We start from the raw sequence: 20,066 nt of genomic DNA, 5'->3' as shown, positions 1-20,066 counted from the left end.
TGGCCGAAAGACTTGGTGTTGTGACACCAGCTGAGTTCAGCGACTTGTGAGGGAAATTCAAACAGCCACACACACTCAACCTGTTGATTTATAATTTGAGAACTTCATAAATCATTCTCTGAAGTCACGATTAGAAACATTTTCATAGAATCTGTTTCCATGAATGATTTAAGTCGAACGTCTTTAAGGAAATAATGTCGTCAGACGTTTTGATAGAGCTCACCATTCTTTAATCATCGATTGCACACACACACGCACGCACGCACGCACGCACGCACGCACGCACGCACGCACGCACGCACGCACGCACACACACACACACACACACACACACACACACACACATACACACACACACACACACACACACACACACACAGGCTGTATACCCCAAAGACACCATCAAATGAAAATGAGACATAATCAGGGCAGGAGGGAAGAAGGCAGGAAAGGGTGGTGGAAAGTAGGCCATAAGCAGCACATAGGACACACACACACACACACACACACACACACACACACCCACTCACACACACACACACACGCACACACATACACACAGAGATAGAATTGGTGAATTATTAGTGTTTGTTAATTAATATTTGTGTGTAGCAGCAGCTCTGGGGATGATCTCTGCCGGGTCTGAGGCTCTGCTGCTGCTGTGATAAATTATTCACGTGTGTGTGTGTATGTGTGTGTGTGTGTGTGTGTGTGTGTGTGTGTGTGTGTGTGTGTGTGTGTGTGTGTGTGTGTGTGTGTGCGTGCGTGTGTGTCCCTGTGGCCACCTCTGCCTGTCTCAGGGGTTTGAGTGGCCTCAGATGTGTGTGTCTGATTGATGGTTCTGCCGGGTTGAATGTAGGCTAACGGGACAACTGGCGCTGAGCGGTCACAGAGAGGTGCATTCTGGGAGTTTCTGGCAGAGCAGCTTGGACGGGAGGAAACTCCTGCTGCTGTGCTTCGAGGTTCTGCTATCATTGATGTGTTTCAGACTGTGGGGGGGAGGAGTCTTCTCTGTGGAGTTTGTTGGTACAATCTCCGGTACAAGGAGCTAACTTTGTGAACACGGGTCATCCAGAGTCTGAACATAGACGTAGAACAAGAAAAACATGTGGAACCATGTGGAACCATGTGGAACCAGAACCATGCGCCGTCTGATAAAGGGACAGCTTTTGATATCTGTGACTGAACCATAAGACACTGAGGAGACTGCAGGGTGAGATTTTTGTGTCAGTAATCAATACTTATTCATGCACATGAAGAGATCAGGAAAGATGTCCCGCTTTGTCCAGAGGGGGCGCCAAAATCAACACAAACTGGAAGTGAAGCAAAGTCTCCCACGTCAGATTTGTCTGCAATAGCGGTCGACCGGTTATCAGCCTCAGTCGGGGCCGATATTTGCAGCTAAGTTGATCCTCTGTGTCGGCGCTTCACTGATAAAATTAATTGATTGGCTACGACTGCTACACGACTTCACTGTCGATGCATTTCAGTTCCACATATCAGTCTCATGAGCTACTTATAACCAGGATCAGTCGACCTCTAGTCTGCAAGGTCAACATCATCCTGCCTTTCTTCATTCCATCCCCTAATAGTGCATCTTCATGTGTTAGTGGTGAGTCTCAGTTTCACTGTAAACAGTTCCACAGAGGCTTCACTCTGGCTTCCTTCAGCTGTATGAACCTGAAACAGAAACTGATGTTCATGTGATGTTCTTCTAATTAACGGGTCTTAAGTTTGCTGAAATAAGAACATCATGATGCAGATGCAGTCAAAAGTCAATAATCAAGGTCTGTCCTCAAGAGGAGAAGAAAACTACGTCTACAATGTTTGTTTGTTGAATGGAGGTCTATGAAAGAGGATTAGAGACACTGATGTTTTTTTTTTTAGGTCTGACCTTCACGAAATGTTCCATTTGTTCTCAGAATTCTGACATCAATTACAGAACTCTTCTAGAATTCTGGAATCAAGACAGAGTTCTAGAACACCTGCTGGCCGCCCTGATACTGGGATCCATCATTTCTGATGCTGCGTTCCAGGAAGTCAGTAAATCTAAACGCTGATTGTCTTTAGTGACACAGCATCATCAAGCAGATTTGTGTCTCAGTATAAATGTTTGATCTAGAATAGATTGGTAGCTGCTCTTCATGGGAGCCGTCATTACACTGGATTGTGTTCCTCCTGCTGTTGCTCTCCATCCAGACTGTTTTTCCTGCTGACACCTGATTGGTGGATACTACTCTGACTACAAACAGAAACCATAACACTCCTCACACATTTCTAGAAGCTGTAAGAGATGCTAAATGGCCTTCCTTGTGTTGTGACTGTGTTTAAATTTCACAGAGGAGCAGTTTATCGCTCCGTCTCTTTAAAGCTCTGAGCTCTTTATTTAAACAGTGTTTATATGTTTTGTCGGGTCCTCTCTAGATCACGCACAGAGCTGGGACAAGCTGTTGTATTACTGTCTTTAAATCACTGAAAACCGGCCAAACATTCAGCTAACTAAAGCCCAGTTCCTCCCCTTCCTCCCCCCTCTTCTTCTTCGCTGGTAATTTTTACACTTTAGGGATTATGGATATCAGTTAGCAGCCTGTCAGCGCAGCCGGCTGCAGAAACATGCCAACCTCTCCTCACACATATTAAAGCTCAGCCCAGACGAGCTGATGAAACCAGCAGCAACGGCTTGTTTACCAAAGACCCTCAACTGTCTTGTGAATGATTTAGAGAGCGTGGCGTGGAGACGGGAGAGAAAACATAAAGTATGAGGTGTCAAAAAAACCCCGCAGATTATTCAGAGTCAGACGTGAAGTGGGAAATGTGTTTGTGCAGCTTCTCTAAATAATTTCTATATTTTGTCGTGATGGTGTAAATACTGACTTCAGAGCCAGCTCTCAGTGATCCCACTAACAGGCTGCTAATAACAAACTGTCTTTGACTTTAAAGAGGAAAATATCTCACATTGATCTTTGTTTGAACCCTCGGGTGGGCTCTTTGGAGCTGAATATAAGTTGAATATTATTTTTCTTTATAACAGGATTCAGAGGAAGTTCTGTGTTGGATGGAGAATAATTCACTCTGTGTGTTTGTTTGTTCAATGTTTCTTTAGAGCAGATTTGAGTGTTTGGATGTTAAAGTGGGATCCCTTAGGTAAATACTCGTCTGAATACTCAAAGCTGCAGATTTCTCTCTCTTTAATCGGGGTTGTTTTGTCTTATAACGATTCTGTTGTAGACCACAGAGACTCTTTAGTTTCGGGGATGTGATTGATGGAGGGCTCTGCTGAAAATAATTTTGGTGCAACTTAAAAAATGAACATGAAGCTCAACTTTGAGCTCGCTCATCTTGGAACTCTTGTAAACATTACAAGACACTACTGCAGTGTTCTCTTTATACCTCCTGATGCTCTGTCTGACAGGGAGGACTTCACGCTGTGACGGACAATCACAAACTAACAAGTTTTTAAGAATTCATCGGCAGGCAGGCTGTCCTGAAAATGTCTTTAAATCTCCTGTGGCCTGTTGCAGCAGCTCTGCAAAATTTGAGTCCTAAGTTAGGGTGTAAAGTCGTCACTAAACTATAGGTTAAAGGTGACATATTACGCTCTTTTTCATCAACATATATTGGTCTAAGAGGTCCCCAAAACATGTCTTTAAAGTTTATGCTCAAAAAACACTTTGAAATCAGATTTTGGTCTGGCTGTGAACCCCTCTTTTTCAGCCCTGCTCAGAAGAGGCTGTTTTCTGTGTCTGTGCCTTTAAATGAGAATGAGCTCTCTGACCACGCCCCCTCAGGAAGTGGATAGGCTGTCCAGCACGTTGATCTAATATTTACATGTTGGCTGGTCACAGACCCGCGTTACTTCAACCCTCTGAATCTGATCCGGAATCTGATCCTAACGGAGAGGCGCCTGCAGCAGGACCTTTCTGAAGGATTGGTCACAGATTTAGTGTTTCTTGTTGTTTTATTTGTCGGTATGTCGACGTGTGTCTTGGTACACAGCTACGAACATGTAGCTATGTGGCTACGCTAACTAGCGCTAGCACTTTTCCACGAAAAATAAAAATCATCCACTAGATCTTCAAATCTGCAGACGTGGGGAGTAAAACCGACCTTTGTGTTTATTAAGACAGCCTACAACTAGCATGCCTCCCTCCTAAGCTCCTTGTTAGCACACGTGTGTGCAGGTAATGAAAAACGGAGGAGGGGTTGAGTTGTATTTTATACAGTCTATGGGCTGAACAAGCTCCGAGCTCTGACTTCCTGTTACAGACCGGATGTGGTTGTGACGTATGAAAAACACTGAAAACTGAAACGGCTCATTTCAGCACACATTCACAGAAAGGTGACGAAATCAGAACAGGGGCAGAATGGACTTTTTTTCATTTTCGGGGGGTTTGTAGACATGCCAGGGACACATATTTCAGGTAGAGAACCATTAAAAAGTTGATTTTGCATGACATGTCACCTTTAATTAAGTTGTGTCGTAGTTTGGTTTCACCATGGAGACTTCAGATACATCTTAACTAGTGGACCGTAACTTCCAAACTAATAAAAAGTTGTTGCAGAAATAATGTTTTCTTTCAATTTGGCTAATTCAAAGTAGTGCAGACTCAAGGTAAAAGACAAAAGCAGATATAAGAGATTAATCTGAATCCTGCACAACCACTAAACAAAGCTAGAAGATGATCAGACAGCAGATCGTGCTCATCCTGTCCGTGGGGAGGTGTTAGTTTGATAGTTGCTCAAAATAAACAATCAGTGAGTCAACAGAAACAGAAATCACACATCCCACGAGGACTGTTCAGGACTACACAGGCAGGACCGAAGCCTGCAGTCTGAGAGACTTTCCCCCCTCTCTCTGTGTTCACTCTCAGCACAGAGAGGAGTTCAGTAAACGAATGGAGGGACTATTTCTTTATGCACTGTACAAAAAAAACAAAAAACCCCATAGCAGAGAGAGGAGAGTGTGAGCCTGAAGAGATCCTGAGGGAGAGCGGGAGACACGCCGAGATGATTGGCCCGCGGGCTGCTGGGAGAAAAAACCCCCCACTACAACACGACTTCAGCAAGCCCCCAGCGCTCAGCCCTGTCTATTCAAAATCCATGAATCAGCAGAACACACACACACACACACACACACACACACACACACACACACACACACACACACACACACACACACACACACACACACAGAGCTGAGGGCTGATGAGACAGACAGACTGCATGCTCAGCTGTCTGCGTCAGGGCTTTACGTTCTGCAGCATCGAGATGAAACACAAAGGATGGAGCTGCCTGAAATTAATGTGGACGGCTGCTTTATTCCTTCGTCTTATTTCCTTACACATATAGATTCTATATTATGCAAATATTTTACAGTAGGGTGCATCACTCCTGCAGTGAATAGCCGAAAGCCCTGTTAAATCTGTCTCTCATTCAAACATCTGAAACCGTCACAGAGTCTTTGGGGCGAGAAGAGAAGGACTGAGGCTCAGTGTAAAGCTTTTATTGTAGAGTCATCAATATCCTGCAGCTCTAATCTGCTCTGTTCATTTAAAGAACAGCTGGTGATGATATAAAATATGTTTATCCTTTGAGATAGAAACAGAAAGTAATTGTGTTTACATCTTGCGTCAATAAAAGTCTTCACAAAGTTTTGAAATGTGAAAAAACACAAGAATCTGGAGCTGGTTGAGAACTCTCTAAACCTGTGCTCATTGCAGAGTGTAGCTTTGTCTGTAGGGGGCAGTATAAGCTCTATGCATTGCTGTAATCACACCAGGTAAGATAGGAAGATGTAAAGCTGACACTAAACAACTGACAGTGTGGAGTTTGCGTGTTCTACCAATGTGTGTTGGTTCTCTCTGGGTTTTTCCAGCAGACCAGAAAGATGCTCGTCTGGTTCGTTTGTGACTTTAAACTGGCGATAGGTGTGAGCGTGTGCAATGGTTGTCTGTCTCTACGTATAAGCTCTGTGATAGGCCGACCTGTCCAGGATGAACCTGCCTCTTGACCAATCACAGCTGAGATCATTGTATGGGGAAAATTGGTATAGATAAAGGATGGATGTATGAGTGGATGGATGAAATGAAATGATAGTTGGATGGATGGATGGATGATGGATGGATGGATGGATGGATGGATGAAATGATGGTTGGATGGATGGATGGATGGATGGATGATGGATGGATGGATGGATGAAATGATAGTTGGATGGATGGATGGATGGATGGATGGATAGATAGATGGATGGATTGATGTGATGGCTAACATAAACCTGCAGGTCTTGGTGGACCCCTCGGTGGTGGTTCTGATTCATGTCTCCTCTCTGGGTTTGAGTTTTTGATCTTCCTGTTAAAGTTTTTGGATTTATTTCACTCTTTAAATCACTCGACTTTATTTCTCTGTCTTTGAAACGACAGCCCGAAGAAAAGGAAGACTGCAGCCGGCTGACACAGTCTGCTAACTCTCTCTCTCTTTCTTCTGTGCAGGGTGCTAGAGGGAGTGATGTCGGCAGGCGAGGAGGAGCGGGATGGTCAGGCGGCAGCGCCCGTGTACGTGTATGAATCAAAGGTCCACTGTGCCAACGTGCTGCTGAGCCTGGAGGAGCAGCGGCGGCAGGGCATCCTGTGTGATGTGACCGTGCTGGTGGAGGGGAGGGAGGTGCGCGCTCACAGAGCCGTCCTCGCTGCGAGCAGCCGCTACTTCCTGCAGGCTCTGCTGGGACACCACGGGTCAGCAGGTGAAGCAGAGCCCATCGTTAACCTGCCAGACAAGGTAAAGGGAACACAAAGCACACTGGGGAGGGACTAGGTCTAAAAATACATCTTACACAGAGCTTTGAAACTTTGACTTTTAAAATCTGGGATTCCTGATGAAGTCTGAAGGTGACCTCGGAGGGAAACTGATCAGCAACAGAAAGCCTTGATGTGTCTCATTTATAATATCTGAATAACAAGGAAAATAAAATGCATAGCTCTGATAAATCTGAACAGGACAGTTTGATGATTTCCTACCGGGGTCAGCCACCAGCATTTGTTTCATTGTGAGTCTTCAACAGCGCCGTAGCCAAGCTTCTCCCGTCCTGTCACATGCATGGCTTATGTTACCATGTAGCGTCACGAACAAGCCGCAATCTCCGGTCTTAAAAATCTGAATCCAATGCAGACGTGTTAAAAACTGCAGTTCCTAGAGCGGCCACTAGAGGCTGGCTGCAGAAACACAGGAAACCACATACACACCCATTCAAAGAGACGATCTTTGCAGCAGAAATAAACATGTTTACAGCCTGGTTCAAAAAATAGTTTAGGTCTAAATAGATCATTTATCTATCAGCACACACTGTACAGGTGAATTATTATAACATGTCAGTTTTTAAGGTATTCAACTTAAAAGTTTTGCCTGATTAACGTCATGGCTGACGTGACTAACAGACCTAAAGGCCTCAACTCCACCTCTTTGCCTCAAAAAGTTAGGAGCCAAAGAAGAGTACCGTGCTTGAGCACAAAGCAGATAACTCACACTTAATAAACCTGCTTGGATTGCGAGTGTGAGTGAGCTCTTAACATCGGCTCCCGTGGTTTCTCATTCAGTGATATGCAGATGATACCCAGCTCTTCATGACAGGCTCAGCGTGGATCCTGTCACGCCCTTGCTGTATCTCTAAATGTACGCCACCTTCTGCTCAACATGTTTTAGACTGAGCCTCCTTTTCATCCCAGCCAGTCCCTTTATACAACTACATATCAACATCCAGCAGACCAACCAATCTCATGCCCATATGGTCTGCCCAGAACACAGCTCCTGGTCCAGGCTCCCTGCAAACACAACCTCTTCAGATGATCCAGAACGCAGCAGCATGACTGCTCTTCAACCAGGGCAAAGCAGCACGTCTGCTGTTCACATCCCTGGCTGCTGCTCGCATCAGAGGCCCCCCACCTCAACCCCTCATCCAGGTCTACACCCCCCCTCAACCCCCTTGCCTGCTACGCTCTGCTAATGAAAGGCCTGGTGCTCCCGTCACAACAGGGCCCTCAGCCGTGCAGACGCTTCTCCTTCCGGGCTTTAAGAAAAAGCTATTTCATGAACATGTACACACGCTCTGTTTGCACTTCCTGTCAGCACCTGGATCTGTTTCTGGGCTCTTACTCATGATGCTCCCTCCTGTCCGGATCTTTTCTTTCGTTGCACTCGCTCTCAGGTGTTCACGTTGGACAAAAGCATCCATCAGCTCATTAAAAACACCTGATCTGATGGGACTCAGGTGTAGCCTGCACTGTAACAGCAACATTAGCAGCAGCTTGATGCTCCATGAAAGAAAGTACAGCGAGATCACACCTGATGAGAGAAAGCAGGACCCTCGCTCGCCCTTCCTTGGATAGATAAGGGTAAAAGAGGGGGATGTAAACTACAGAGCTGACAAAAATTGATCTGTTTATGAAAACGCGAGGAGCATGAATATTTATGTGGTTACCTTGTTGTTTGCTGCAGCTTCCTCTCACCACCGGGGCTGATCAGAGAACAGCTCCCGGTCCCAGCGGCTGACATTACCATACAATGCCCCAGATGTGTCATATTGATTCATACGTCTGTGTGGCTCTATCTTATACAGTAATCACTCGTACATGGACTCTATCCCCTAATGACTTACAGCTCTATTTCCTACCATCCGTCCTCCTGTCCGGTCCCTCACTGGGACTCGTGGTTCTTACTGGGTGTGGGATTGGACACCACGATGGGTCTGTCGCTCTCTTTGGTGCGACTGAAGACACCTGAAATTTTCTCTGGAGGTCGATGTCCTGTGCACCTGTAAAGATGATTGATTGTGATGCTGATCAACGTAGCTGTTTTCACCAAGCAGCGAAAAAGCCACTTCATACCTGCAAACAGCCGCAGTTCCTTGAGTGTCCACTGGAGGCTGACTCCAAAAACAAAGGAATGTTGGTAGTCGCTTATTTGTTGCCTAGACTTCACATACATAAAGATGGCCGATGCACCTCAATCAATCAATCAGACTTTATTTATAAAGCTATTTTCATACAATGACATTGTAACACAAAGTGCTGTACATTAAAACAACTAAGAATAGAATAAATTAAAAAATATCCATCCTAATCCCAACCCCAGCCCGACTCCAAACCCACCCCACAATCCTGATGTTATGAACACAATATGCAACAATAATAATAATAACAATGAAAATAAAATAAATAAATAAATAAATAAATAAATAAATAAATAAATAAATGAAAAATAGAAAAGAAGTTGCTGAACAAACTGAGGAAACGCTCTCATGATATCTTAATGAGGAAACACCAGAGGTAGAATAAGATGTTAAAACTTAACACAGGAAATTAAACTCACCAAAATAAAATACATTTCTAAGATAATAAAACACTAAAATATTAAACTATTAAAAGAAAATAAGATGATATTATTTAAATAAATACAATTAATTAATTCAATAAATAAAAAGTGACTAAGATTTGAACCAGATAATAAATAATTAAATATAGTAAAGTGAAATAAAACAGTTATAAGATTAAAACTCAGTTAAAAGCGAGACTAAAAAGGTAGGTCTTGACTTTGCTTTTAAACCTCCTAGTGTCAGCAGGTTGATAACCTACTGGAAAACGGTTCCAGAGCTTCAGTGCAGGTGAAACACACGCTCAAACTTTCATATGACGCCTGTTTGGACGGTAAAGGGTTTTGAAGGACTCTGAATCCTGGCCTGGTGAAGCCAGGAAGTCCTGATTGAAAGTTTTGAGCGAATTCCAAAAGTAACTGGTCGGCAGTTTTTCAGAAACCATGTTTGGCAAACCTTTTATTTGACCTGTGTTTGATTTTAAAGTCTGACCCATGTCCCATCTGTTAACATGGAGGAGGCGGGGCTTATGATGAGCTATACTGCAGCCAGTCAGCAGGGGGAGCTCTGAATGTTTTGGCTTCACTTTTTGAAAGCTGTCTTGTTGTCAGTGTTTTCACACAGTCTATAGTTTTGTGTCTTTAGCTGTGTTAGAGAGGTGGACGTAGCCGCCTACATGTCAGCCATGTTTTTTTTTACTTCAGTCTTCAGGCTGTTAAGATCTTGGTTTTAAGGAGCCTGCAGATGCCGTTCCTAGAAGAGAAGGTAGATCTGGAAAGGAGCGTGGGGTTGGCGGTCGTTTCCTGCCTGTAATAGCTTCTGGAAACTGTGATATTAATCAAGATGCTAGCTTAAATCAGGCTTTAAAAATAATAAGCTAGCCAGGAACATCCTTGTGCTCCTCCTTCCTCGGGCTCTTCTTCTTCTTCTCTCCCAGCAAAGATGTGTTTCTGCACAGGAGGCTGCAGCTGCTGACGCCAGCTGAAAATAAGCTTGCATGCACACACATTATTATGAACACACACTTGCACATATAGCAGTGTAGAGGACACACTTCATACTGTAACACACAAAGAAACACACTGTGTGTACAGCAGGGAAAGGGAGAAAGCAGAGGAGAGGGGCAGACAAAAGGAACAAACATGATTAATAAAGGAGAGATGTGGAGAGAGAGGATTTATGGATTGTGTAAAATAAATCAGCGTCTTTCATTCACAGCCTTTTTTTCCCAGAGTCTGTAATCTAATCTCCGCTCACTGTGCCAGGATGATTTCACAAAGAAGCAACTTCTGGAAGCCAAAAAGCTGCAGTTTCTCGAGTGGCCACTTAAGGCAGTCTCTCTCAGGAATCCTGTTGTTGTTACTGTAATGCAAATAAGAATTGAAACTGAAGCTGTGCATCGTGTACTGAAGAGTTTTTATTCTGATGAATGAGTCACACTGACCGACACTCATCCGGTGTGGCTGTGAAGTCATGCATCAGTTTACTGAAGTCTCTTTTCTGAGTGGAAGCTTGAAGCAAAGACAGTAAACATTTTATTCATCTCACACTGACTGAAGTTTCTCTCTGTGCTCTGCAGGTGACGGCTAAAGGCTTCGCTCCATTGCTCCAGTTCGCCTACACGGCCAAGCTTGTTTTAAGTAGAGAAAACATCCACGAGGTCATCCTGTGCGCCGACTTCCTGGGTATTCACAACTTGGAGGACTCCTGTTTCCGGTTCCTCCAAGCCCAGCTACAGGACGACAGCGACCACGCCAGCAACGGTGAAGTGGGATACAACGACGACAACGCAGCCGAGGACACGGTCTTCTCTGAGGAGACATCCTTGGATGAGTCGACGGAGACGAGGCAGCAGATCAATCATGTAGCAAGTACTGCTTCGCTTTCTCAGTGTCCTAAATACAGGAAATATCAGTACCAGCTCTGTGAGGACAAGCACAACGGGGACCACCATGACGGCGTTCATGAAGTCCATTTGCCCAATCATACCTCAGTCAGCCCTGTGAGCTCACAGCTCTCAGACCACAACCCTGCTGCTCCACGATCTCTCCTGTCCCCCTCCAGGATCAAAGAGGAGCCGTTCGTGTTTGAGGAGGAAGAGGAAAGGAGTGGGGGAAACCCCGAGATGTGCACTGAGGAGGTCCTGGAGATGGAGCTAGAAGTAGAAGGGGTTCCAGTAGCACCCGAGCACTCTCCGAGCAGAGGGTCGCCCTCCTCCTGCCTGCGCTCCTACCTCCAGAGAGGCGGCCTGGACCTCAGCTGTGTGCCGAGCACCACCATCCAGCAGCTGCTCACCAACAGACTGTCCCTCAACCACTACAGGGAGCTGGTCAAAGACCGGCCGAGGGACAAGACAGAACCTCTGGGTCAAGGGGACCTCAAGGCCAGCATCGCAGATGGAGTGGGCAAGAGAATCGAAAGACCGATTTCCAAAGCCTCGTCCTCTAAATATGAGGGCGAGCTGGACCGGCGCAGCGTCATTTTCTCCTCAGCGGCGGGCGAGCAGCAGATGTTGACTCATTCTTACATGGAGGAGAACTTCAGAGAGAAAGTCTCCACCCTTGTGCAGGTAGACGCTCCTTCTTCAGGTCGCTCATGTCTCAGCACCAGCTGCCCTGTTCCCATCAAGACATCAGCCCAGTCCCCGTCTCCTTCTGAGCCCCGGACCCAGACCTCCAGCTCTCGCTCCTCATTCTCGTACCCGGAGGACGCAGGCAGCGGTAGCTCGCCCTCCAGCCTTCCACAGTTTGACTTCTCCTCATCTCCAAACTCAGGCTCCACCTCTGGACTGTCTCACTGCCTGTCTGGGGTAGTGGATCAGAGGAACCCACACAGTGGGGAGCTTCTCTTCTCCCAGAGCTGCAACAAGATCAAAAGTGAGCGGGGTTTCGGTGCCAGCGGTGGAAACTCCAGCGATGAATCAGGATCGTTCTCAGAGGGCGACAGCGAGAGCGGCATCTCCAGAGTCTCCTGCCCCGAGGTGAGTACGCACCATCACTGCACGATGCTTCACAAACACAAACACAAACACAAACACAAACAGATTTACCGAAGCTACAGGAAACATGACGTGATCTGATGACTCTGCAGAAAGCAACGGGTGACGTCACATGGACTTTGTTTGATACTGACTAAACCACGAGGTCGTCAGAAAGAAGTGAAGACATAAAACTAAACCTATTAAAAACAGTAACATCATATCATTATTATTATCATTATCATTATCATTATTATTATTATTATTAAGAGCATGTTGGTGCTGTAAAGATCCAGGGACACAGAGCTGTTGTGGCTGCAGACTTTGTACACCTGGCTTTGAGAGTCGTCTGTTGAAGGTTCCTGGAGCAGCTGAGAGTCAGGTAAACACAGGAGGTATTCCCTTTGGTACCAGCAGCAGAAACATGTCCCAGAATGAGGATGGAATACATCCTCCGGTCATGTGCGCTCCTGAGAGAGCGGTCAGGACTCAGCTGCCGAGAGCAGGAAATCTTTTTTCTTGACCACCTGCAGAAGGCAGAAAGGGCAAACAGAGGATGATGCAACCTGGTGCAACTCTCCTTCTGTCTTATTCATCCCTGCAAAAATAATTCACCGCTGAAGGATCTGAATTCAAGTGAACTCCATGAAACATTATTTTAATACAGTGTTTTACAGCTCACATGTTAGTCTGAGATACTTCTGAGGACGCAGACTTTCTCTGAGAATAAAGACACGTGGCTGAGCGCTCATTCTTCCTGATGGTGTTATCATAGCAGCAGAATTACATTACAATGCAGTTTCACATGCAAAAGTCAGAACTCATCATCACTAATTATTCTGGTCAGCATGCAGACATGATAGCTGTAGGATGGAGGACTGTGCCAGTAATTTAACCTTTATTTTGGTTTTCCACATTCAGACACAAAAGCTCTTTTATAAAGGAGTCCTAAAAAAAGAGCTTCATAGATAGATAGATAGATAGATCTTTATTTGTCCTTAATAAGGAGATTTGTTGTCACCGTCTGTACAGGAATACATGTATAAACACAATAAACAATAAACATCCACCCAGCCTCACAACAATGGTGCACCTCATCCCACATCTGAACACACAGGACACATATAAACACACCGGACACATATAAACACACCGGACACATTGCAATGGCATTTTATTTAGCAGTGCTATGACCAACGGGATGAAGCTTCTGCCAAACCGGGCTCGCCTACAGTATGGGGATCTGTATCTGCAACCAGAAGGGAGTAGTGTGAAGACTGAGTAGAGGGGGTGTTGGGGGTCCAGTGTTATAGCCCGTGCTCTGTGTATGATGGCTCTGTTGTTGAGGTCAGACAGGTTGGGTGTGGGGAGGCGGATGATTTTGGTGTTGGTGTTTGTGTTGCGTATGAGTTTGTTTTTGTTGGAGACAGTTAGCATGTTGTCGTAGCAGGGGGAACAGTAGAGGAGAATGGGTTGGATGATGCTTTGGTACAGTAACAGTAGAAGGTGGGGATGCAAAGACCAAAACAAACAACATACTGCAACAAGGAACCAGTGCATCCACCAATATGGTCAACATGTGCATGCAGAGGCAGACAATCCTTAATCCCAGTTTAAAAAAGATATTAAATGATCCAGTGTCGGGTGTTTCTGTGGATCAGGCGAAGATGAGGGAACACTAAAAGCAGTTTTACTAAAGACAGAGCGAGCTGTGATGTGTGAGCCAGGGCCTTTAGAGACAATGAAGAAGAAGGCTGTTCATGCAGTATGAATGATGATGAAGACTTTGTGGTGAAAACACAACCCTTTGGATTTATTTGGGATTCAGTAACAGTGTGTGCCGATAGAGAAATTAGCTAGGTATACAAGCTGTTTTTTGAACCAGGCTGTAAACATGTTTATTTCTGCTGAAAAGATCGTCTTCTTTCAATGGGTGTGTATGTGGTTTCCAGTGTTTCTGCAGCCAGCTTCAAGCGGACGCTCGATGAACTGCAGATTATAACACTTCCACATGGGCTTCATATTTTGAGGTTGCAGCTTGGAATCACATACATAACAAATATAAGAATAGTGAGACAAACAGTTCCTGTTTTACAGTTTTAACCCCTTAAACCTTCACTGTCAGTGACTCCTAATGTACTCAAAGCTTCTTTAGAATCCACTTTGACTTTATTTAGCTTGATAAAAGTCGAGCTTTGTGATCATTAATCCAGCTTCAGTTAAAAAAGCTCATATTTCTGTGTAGTTGCATGTCTCATTGATTTCTTTCCGAGGCGTTCTTTGCAGCCGGGACTATTCTTAGAAACTCTCCTTCTCTGCGGAGAAATGACGCAAACACTTCCAACACGTTCTGCTTGGATTTAAAGGAGCTGTATGGTTGCCATGGTGATGTCTCAGCACATGCAACATCTGATGGGATTTGAAATGAGATTCACACGGGTGCTTTCTCTTACAAACACACACACAGATACAGATACACACACGCGCGCCGTGGATAAGGTTGATTAGATGTGAGAGGTTGTGGCCTCCGGTCAGCAGAGGAGTCGGTACAGATGCAGATGATGTTGAAGTCGTTGTAAACACACACACACACACACAGGGACAGACGGGATCTCAGGGTCCCTTTGAGTTCCTCCTGACCATCACTGATGTGTGGACCCTGCGCTGAGCTCAGCTTCAGTTCTTACAGAGGATCCATCTGCTGCTCCAAAATCACTCACGTTTCCTCCATGAGCCGATGACGTGAGGTGAGGATGCAACATCTCCTCACCTCACAGAACAAAAACATGCAGCTCTCCAGATTCATTCAAGTTGTTTCGTCAGACTGCATCATCTTTATGTTCAATCCAACCTGGTGATGATATCACATCACACTGAACAACCACCATGTCTGAAAACTAAACTAAAACACCAAAACAGACGCCTTTAAATTCAAATGTGTGCAGAGATGTGACACACATTCACACACACACACAAGACCGAAACACAAAGTGTGTGTTGGGCTTTAACTCCTAAACACGTGTGTGTGTCGTAGAGCACAGGTCTGTACTGAATATCACTCATGTTTATGTGTGCGTGTGTGTGTGGTTGTGTGTGTGTTTGTGCATGGTGTCCCACTTATTTGCTCTGACCCAGTTGTGAAACCCGTAGAGTGGACACACACACACACACACACACACACACAAATTAACACACACACACACTCCAGGATGCCCTGTAGGCAGGTGGAAGGTGTCCGTGTCCGTGTCCCCTTCACCATCTGCTGCTCCTGATCCCAGATCTGCCCTCTCCAATTAGGACAGCCCACAAAAACCCCTTAACCCGCTACAGTGACCACCTGACCATTTCACTGTTTCTGTTGCTCTTCATCCCTCTGTGCAAAAAACTAAAATATGAATGTTGCATGTAACAGAAGTGTTTACATATTAGCACTTCAGAGCTGATCATCGTCTGATCCTTGCAGAGGAACGAGGCTGGGGTAAGACTTCAACTAAAACTTTAAGAAAAAGAATCAAAGCAAACAAAGAGTGATCAACAATAATCAAACTATGATTTTAAACTTAAAAACTACTGATGATTCGAGGACGTTTCAGGGCTTTAATGTGGAGTTTATGAGGGGCGCTCACTCTGGATACTTTCTGAATTTGGTGGGGGAATCATCCAGAGCAGAGTCAGGTGTGTGCGTCTGATTCGTCCTGATTGAGACCAGGTGTGAGGAGTTTTTATATACCTGTGAGTGTCACTGTCACACCCTTAGAGACAGTGAGAGGTTCCCTGTGTGTGTGTATGAGCATTAAAAGTACATGGATTTTGCTTGGCCTAGCGTTTTCTGTGCACCTTTAAAGCCCCTGTCATTTGTCTTTGTGTTTCCTGAAGGAGTGTTTCAGGGTCTCTGAGTTTGTTTAGCCTTGCCCCAGTTTTGTTTTGGTTGTTTCCTCCTCATTATTTTTGTCTTTTCCCCTTCGCTTGTGGTTATTAACTTTCAGACCCCTCTCCCCTCCCGGTGCGTAAATATGTCCCCTTCCCCTGCATCCTGACAGAGTTAGGATTTGGTAAAACAGGGACTCCTGCGTCTGCAAGTGATGGCTCGCAGCAGCACAGAGACGGTTTGACTCTGAGCTGAGTGGGACAGTTTTTATTCTGCAGGAAGTTATCAGCGGGTTAGCTCAGGCGGTATTGTGGTGCATTAATGTATATAAAATCTTAAGAAGGCGTTCCAGGCAGATGTGTGTCTAACATGAGTCTGGTCCTGCTGGAGGTTTCTGCCTGTTAAAGGAAGTTTGTCCTTGCCACTGTAACTTTCTAAATGCTGCAAAGTGCTCTGCTCATGGTGGATTAAGATGAGATCAGACTGAGTCCTGTCTGTAAGATGGGACTGGATCTAATCTGTTCTTGATGTTGGGTCTTTGTTAATAATAGAACATAGGAGACACAGGAGCTTCTGGTCCCCTCTTTAGACCCTTTAGTTGGTTTGTGTTTTATCATGTGTTGAAGGTAACGCTTTCAACTCAGCTCATTTTTATTTATAAAGCATCTTTCATACATTCAAACATGAAGCGCAAAGTGCTTCACGAAACAACAGAGAGACAGAAAACAGCTATAGGTAAAAGTGGAAAGGGATATAAAATACTTAAAAATAAAACTATGACGATCAAATCAATAAAATAAAATAAAATCAGAGAAATATCACAAAAATAAATATACAAATAAAATAAAATATAATATAATACTATAGCTAAAATGAAAAAAAATCATTGTATTAAAATCAACAAAATAAAATCAGATAAATACCAGAACAATAATTAAAAAATATAATATAATACGGTAGAATAAAACAAAATAAAATCAATAAAATCAAATCAAATAAATACCAGAACAATAATTAAAAATAAAATATACATCTTGATGTTGGGTCTTTGTTAAAAATATATAAATAAAGATTGATAGATCTCTGAGAACAGTTAGAGAAATGAGGTTTGGAGACAGATATTTTACATGTACGACAAACATCCTCTGGGTCCTTACAACGCTTTTTATGAACGAAAACACCTGCAAGTGACAGAGCATCTCAAAGGACCAACACATTGTTGAAGATAGAAACCAGAACGTGAAAGAGAGAGAGAGAGAAAGAAAGAGAGACAGAGAGAGAGAGAGAGAGAGAGTGAGAGAGAGAGAGAGAGAGAGAGAGAGAGAGAAAGAAAGAGAGACAGAGACAGAGAGAGAGAGAGAGAGAGATGGAGAAAGAGGGAGAGGGAGAGGGAGAGAGAGGAAGAGAGATGGGTGAGAGGATTTATGACCGACCAAGGCTCACTTTGTCATTACAACCTTATTATGTGACTGCTGAAAGTCACAGAGCTATATATAGACGTCTATAGAGTAAAGGACAGGCGGCACCTAAACACACACACACACACTCACACACACACACACACACACACACGCACACACACACGCGCGCACACACACACACACACACACACACACCCTCGCCTCTCGTTTCCTTCTGCTCTGAGCAGTGAATGATGTCATCGTTGTGTACTGGCAGAGCTGAGCTGGAGAGCAGACTGAGGTCCGCTCCTGTAATCAAACACGGATCCAGCCTCATGGAGCCTTTGAGATCTGAAGAGATTCAACACCATGCCGTCAGTTTTATTGTCACCTGGGAAAATGTGTCCCTGACTGGTCCACTGCACACATGTAACTGCCTCTACAGTCGAATTAAGGAATAAGACAAACTATACAGACAATAAACAATACATCTGTACACAGGGAAACACAAAAACAACATGATATGCATGTGATTCAAATGTTCCTCCATAAGACGTCACACCGGTAAGTGTTGCACATCAGAACAGCATGAAGCTTTTGCTCGAGCTGCTGCCTCACTCACTGAAATGAACACACTGATTTATGATTTATAAAAAGATCAAAGTATAAATTATTCATACCAGTTAATATAAACACAATAATTAAGATGAATTCATGACAGGAGTTTGCTTCATTAGGACTGCTGAAATCAAAAAGCAGCTAAACACTGACACCTAGTGGATAAAAGACCACACTGCTCTCTACTGGGAACCTACAGTTTATGAATGAGTGTTTCTCATGTGACTGAATGATTTAATTACATAAATTAATATAGGAAAAGTAGTGTTTGATTAGTATTCAATGACTCGAAACCATCCTGTGTTCATAATCAAAGTGCAGAAGTATCATCAGCTGAGTGATCTTACAGAGGTTCACTCTGCAGCACAAAGACTCCTGTCCCAGTGACAGGTCAGTTCAGCACCTGGACTACCTCTACTACAGAGCCATGCTGTTCTAGTCCGTGCAGAATGTGGTTTTGCTGAAATCTGTAAGGTCTTCCTGAAGACGTCATTGTCTGGATGGCAGCATGTGTTGCTCCTAAACCTGTAGATATTGTTCAGCATTAATGGAGCCTTCACAGATGTGGAAGCTACCCATGCCATGGACTCTTATGATCCCCATACCATCAGGGACGCTGGCTTTGAACTGTGAGCTAATAACAAGCCGGGTGGTCCCTCTCCTCTTTAGAGCGGAGGACACAGCGTCCATTATTTCCAAAAAGAATGTCAGAGTTTGATTCATCAGACCACAGGACAGTTTTCCCCTCAGTCCATCTTAAATGGGCTCAGGTCCAGAGAAGTCTCTGTGGTTCTGGATCAGGTTTATATACGATTTCCTCTTTGCATTGTTCAGTTTTAACCTGTTTGTGGATGCAGTGACTTCCACTACAGAGTCATGTCTATTTTTAATGCAGTGACTTCCACTACAGAGTCATGTCTGTTTTTAATGCAGTGACTTCCACTACTGAGTCATGTCTATTATAATGCAGTGACTTCCACTACAGAGTCATGTCTGTTTTTCATGCAGTTACTTCCACTACAGTCATGTCTGTTTTTAATGCAGTGACTTCCACTGCAGAGTCATGTCTGTTTTTAATGCAGTTACTTCCACTAGAGTCATGTCTGTTTTTAATGCAGTGACTTCCACTACAGAGTTATGTCTGTTTTTAATGCAGTGACTTCCACTACTGAGTCATGTCTGTTTTTAATGCAGTGACTTCCACTACAGAGTCATGTCTGTTTTTAATGCAGTGACTTCCACTACAGAGTTATGTCTGTTTTTAATGCAGTGACTTCCACTACTGAGTCATGTCTGTTTTTAATGCATAGACTTCCACTACAAAGTCATGTCTGTTTTTAATGCAGTGACTTCCACTACAGAGTCATGTCTGTTTTTAATGCAGTGACTTCCACTACAGAGTCATGTCTGTTTTTAATGCAGTGACTTCCACTACAGAGTCATGTCTGTTTTTAATGCAGTGACTTCACATTTTAAAAACTCTTTGGTCCTCTCAGGTGAAGCTGCCCTTCCCGGTGGATCAGATCACGAACCTGCCACGCAATGACTTCCAGATCCTCATAAAGATGCACAAGCTGAACTCGGAGCAGCTGGAGTTCATCCACGACATCCGCCGCCGCTCCAAAAACCGCATCGCTGCCCAGCGCTGCCGCAAGAGAAAGCTGGACTGCATCCAGAACCTGGAGTGTGAGATACGCAAACTGGTACGAACACAAAACAAACACACACACACGAGATCTGACACGAGCGAGGGAAACAGCAATATTGATCCTACATTTCATCCTGAGGTTATCAGTGGAAATACTCAAAAAGGAGTTTGTGCATTATGAGCTGCTGAAGAGG

General features: G+C 44.3%; 2 protein-coding genes across 4 annotated transcripts in view; one reads left to right on the top strand and one right to left on the bottom strand.

Moving 5' to 3' along the window:
• The window catches only part of LOC117806222 (NLR family CARD domain-containing protein 3-like), a 435,740-nt gene that overhangs the window by 152,097 nt on the left and 263,577 nt on the right, over positions 1 to 20,066 (bottom strand). The window lies entirely within an intron of this gene.
• The window catches only part of LOC117806227 (transcription regulator protein BACH2-like), a 38,891-nt gene that overhangs the window by 16,403 nt on the left and 2,422 nt on the right, over positions 1 to 20,066 (top strand). The window contains exons 2-4 of the mRNA XM_034675041.1: positions 6,489 to 6,774; positions 10,941 to 12,341; positions 19,721 to 19,927. Coding sequence (XP_034530932.1) covers positions 6,505 to 6,774; positions 10,941 to 12,341; positions 19,721 to 19,927 — 1,878 coding nt within the window. The 5' untranslated portion in view covers positions 6,489 to 6,504. The remainder of the gene's footprint in view (positions 1 to 6,488; positions 6,775 to 10,940; positions 12,342 to 19,720; positions 19,928 to 20,066) is intronic.

The sequence above is a fragment of the Notolabrus celidotus genome, chromosome 22 (assembly GCF_009762535.1).
Source record: "Notolabrus celidotus isolate fNotCel1 chromosome 22, fNotCel1.pri, whole genome shotgun sequence".
Classification (NCBI taxonomy): domain Eukaryota; kingdom Metazoa; phylum Chordata; class Actinopteri; order Labriformes; family Labridae; genus Notolabrus; species Notolabrus celidotus.
The sequence above is the reverse complement of the archived record's forward strand: the minus strand, read 5'-3'. Positions and strand labels throughout refer to the sequence as shown.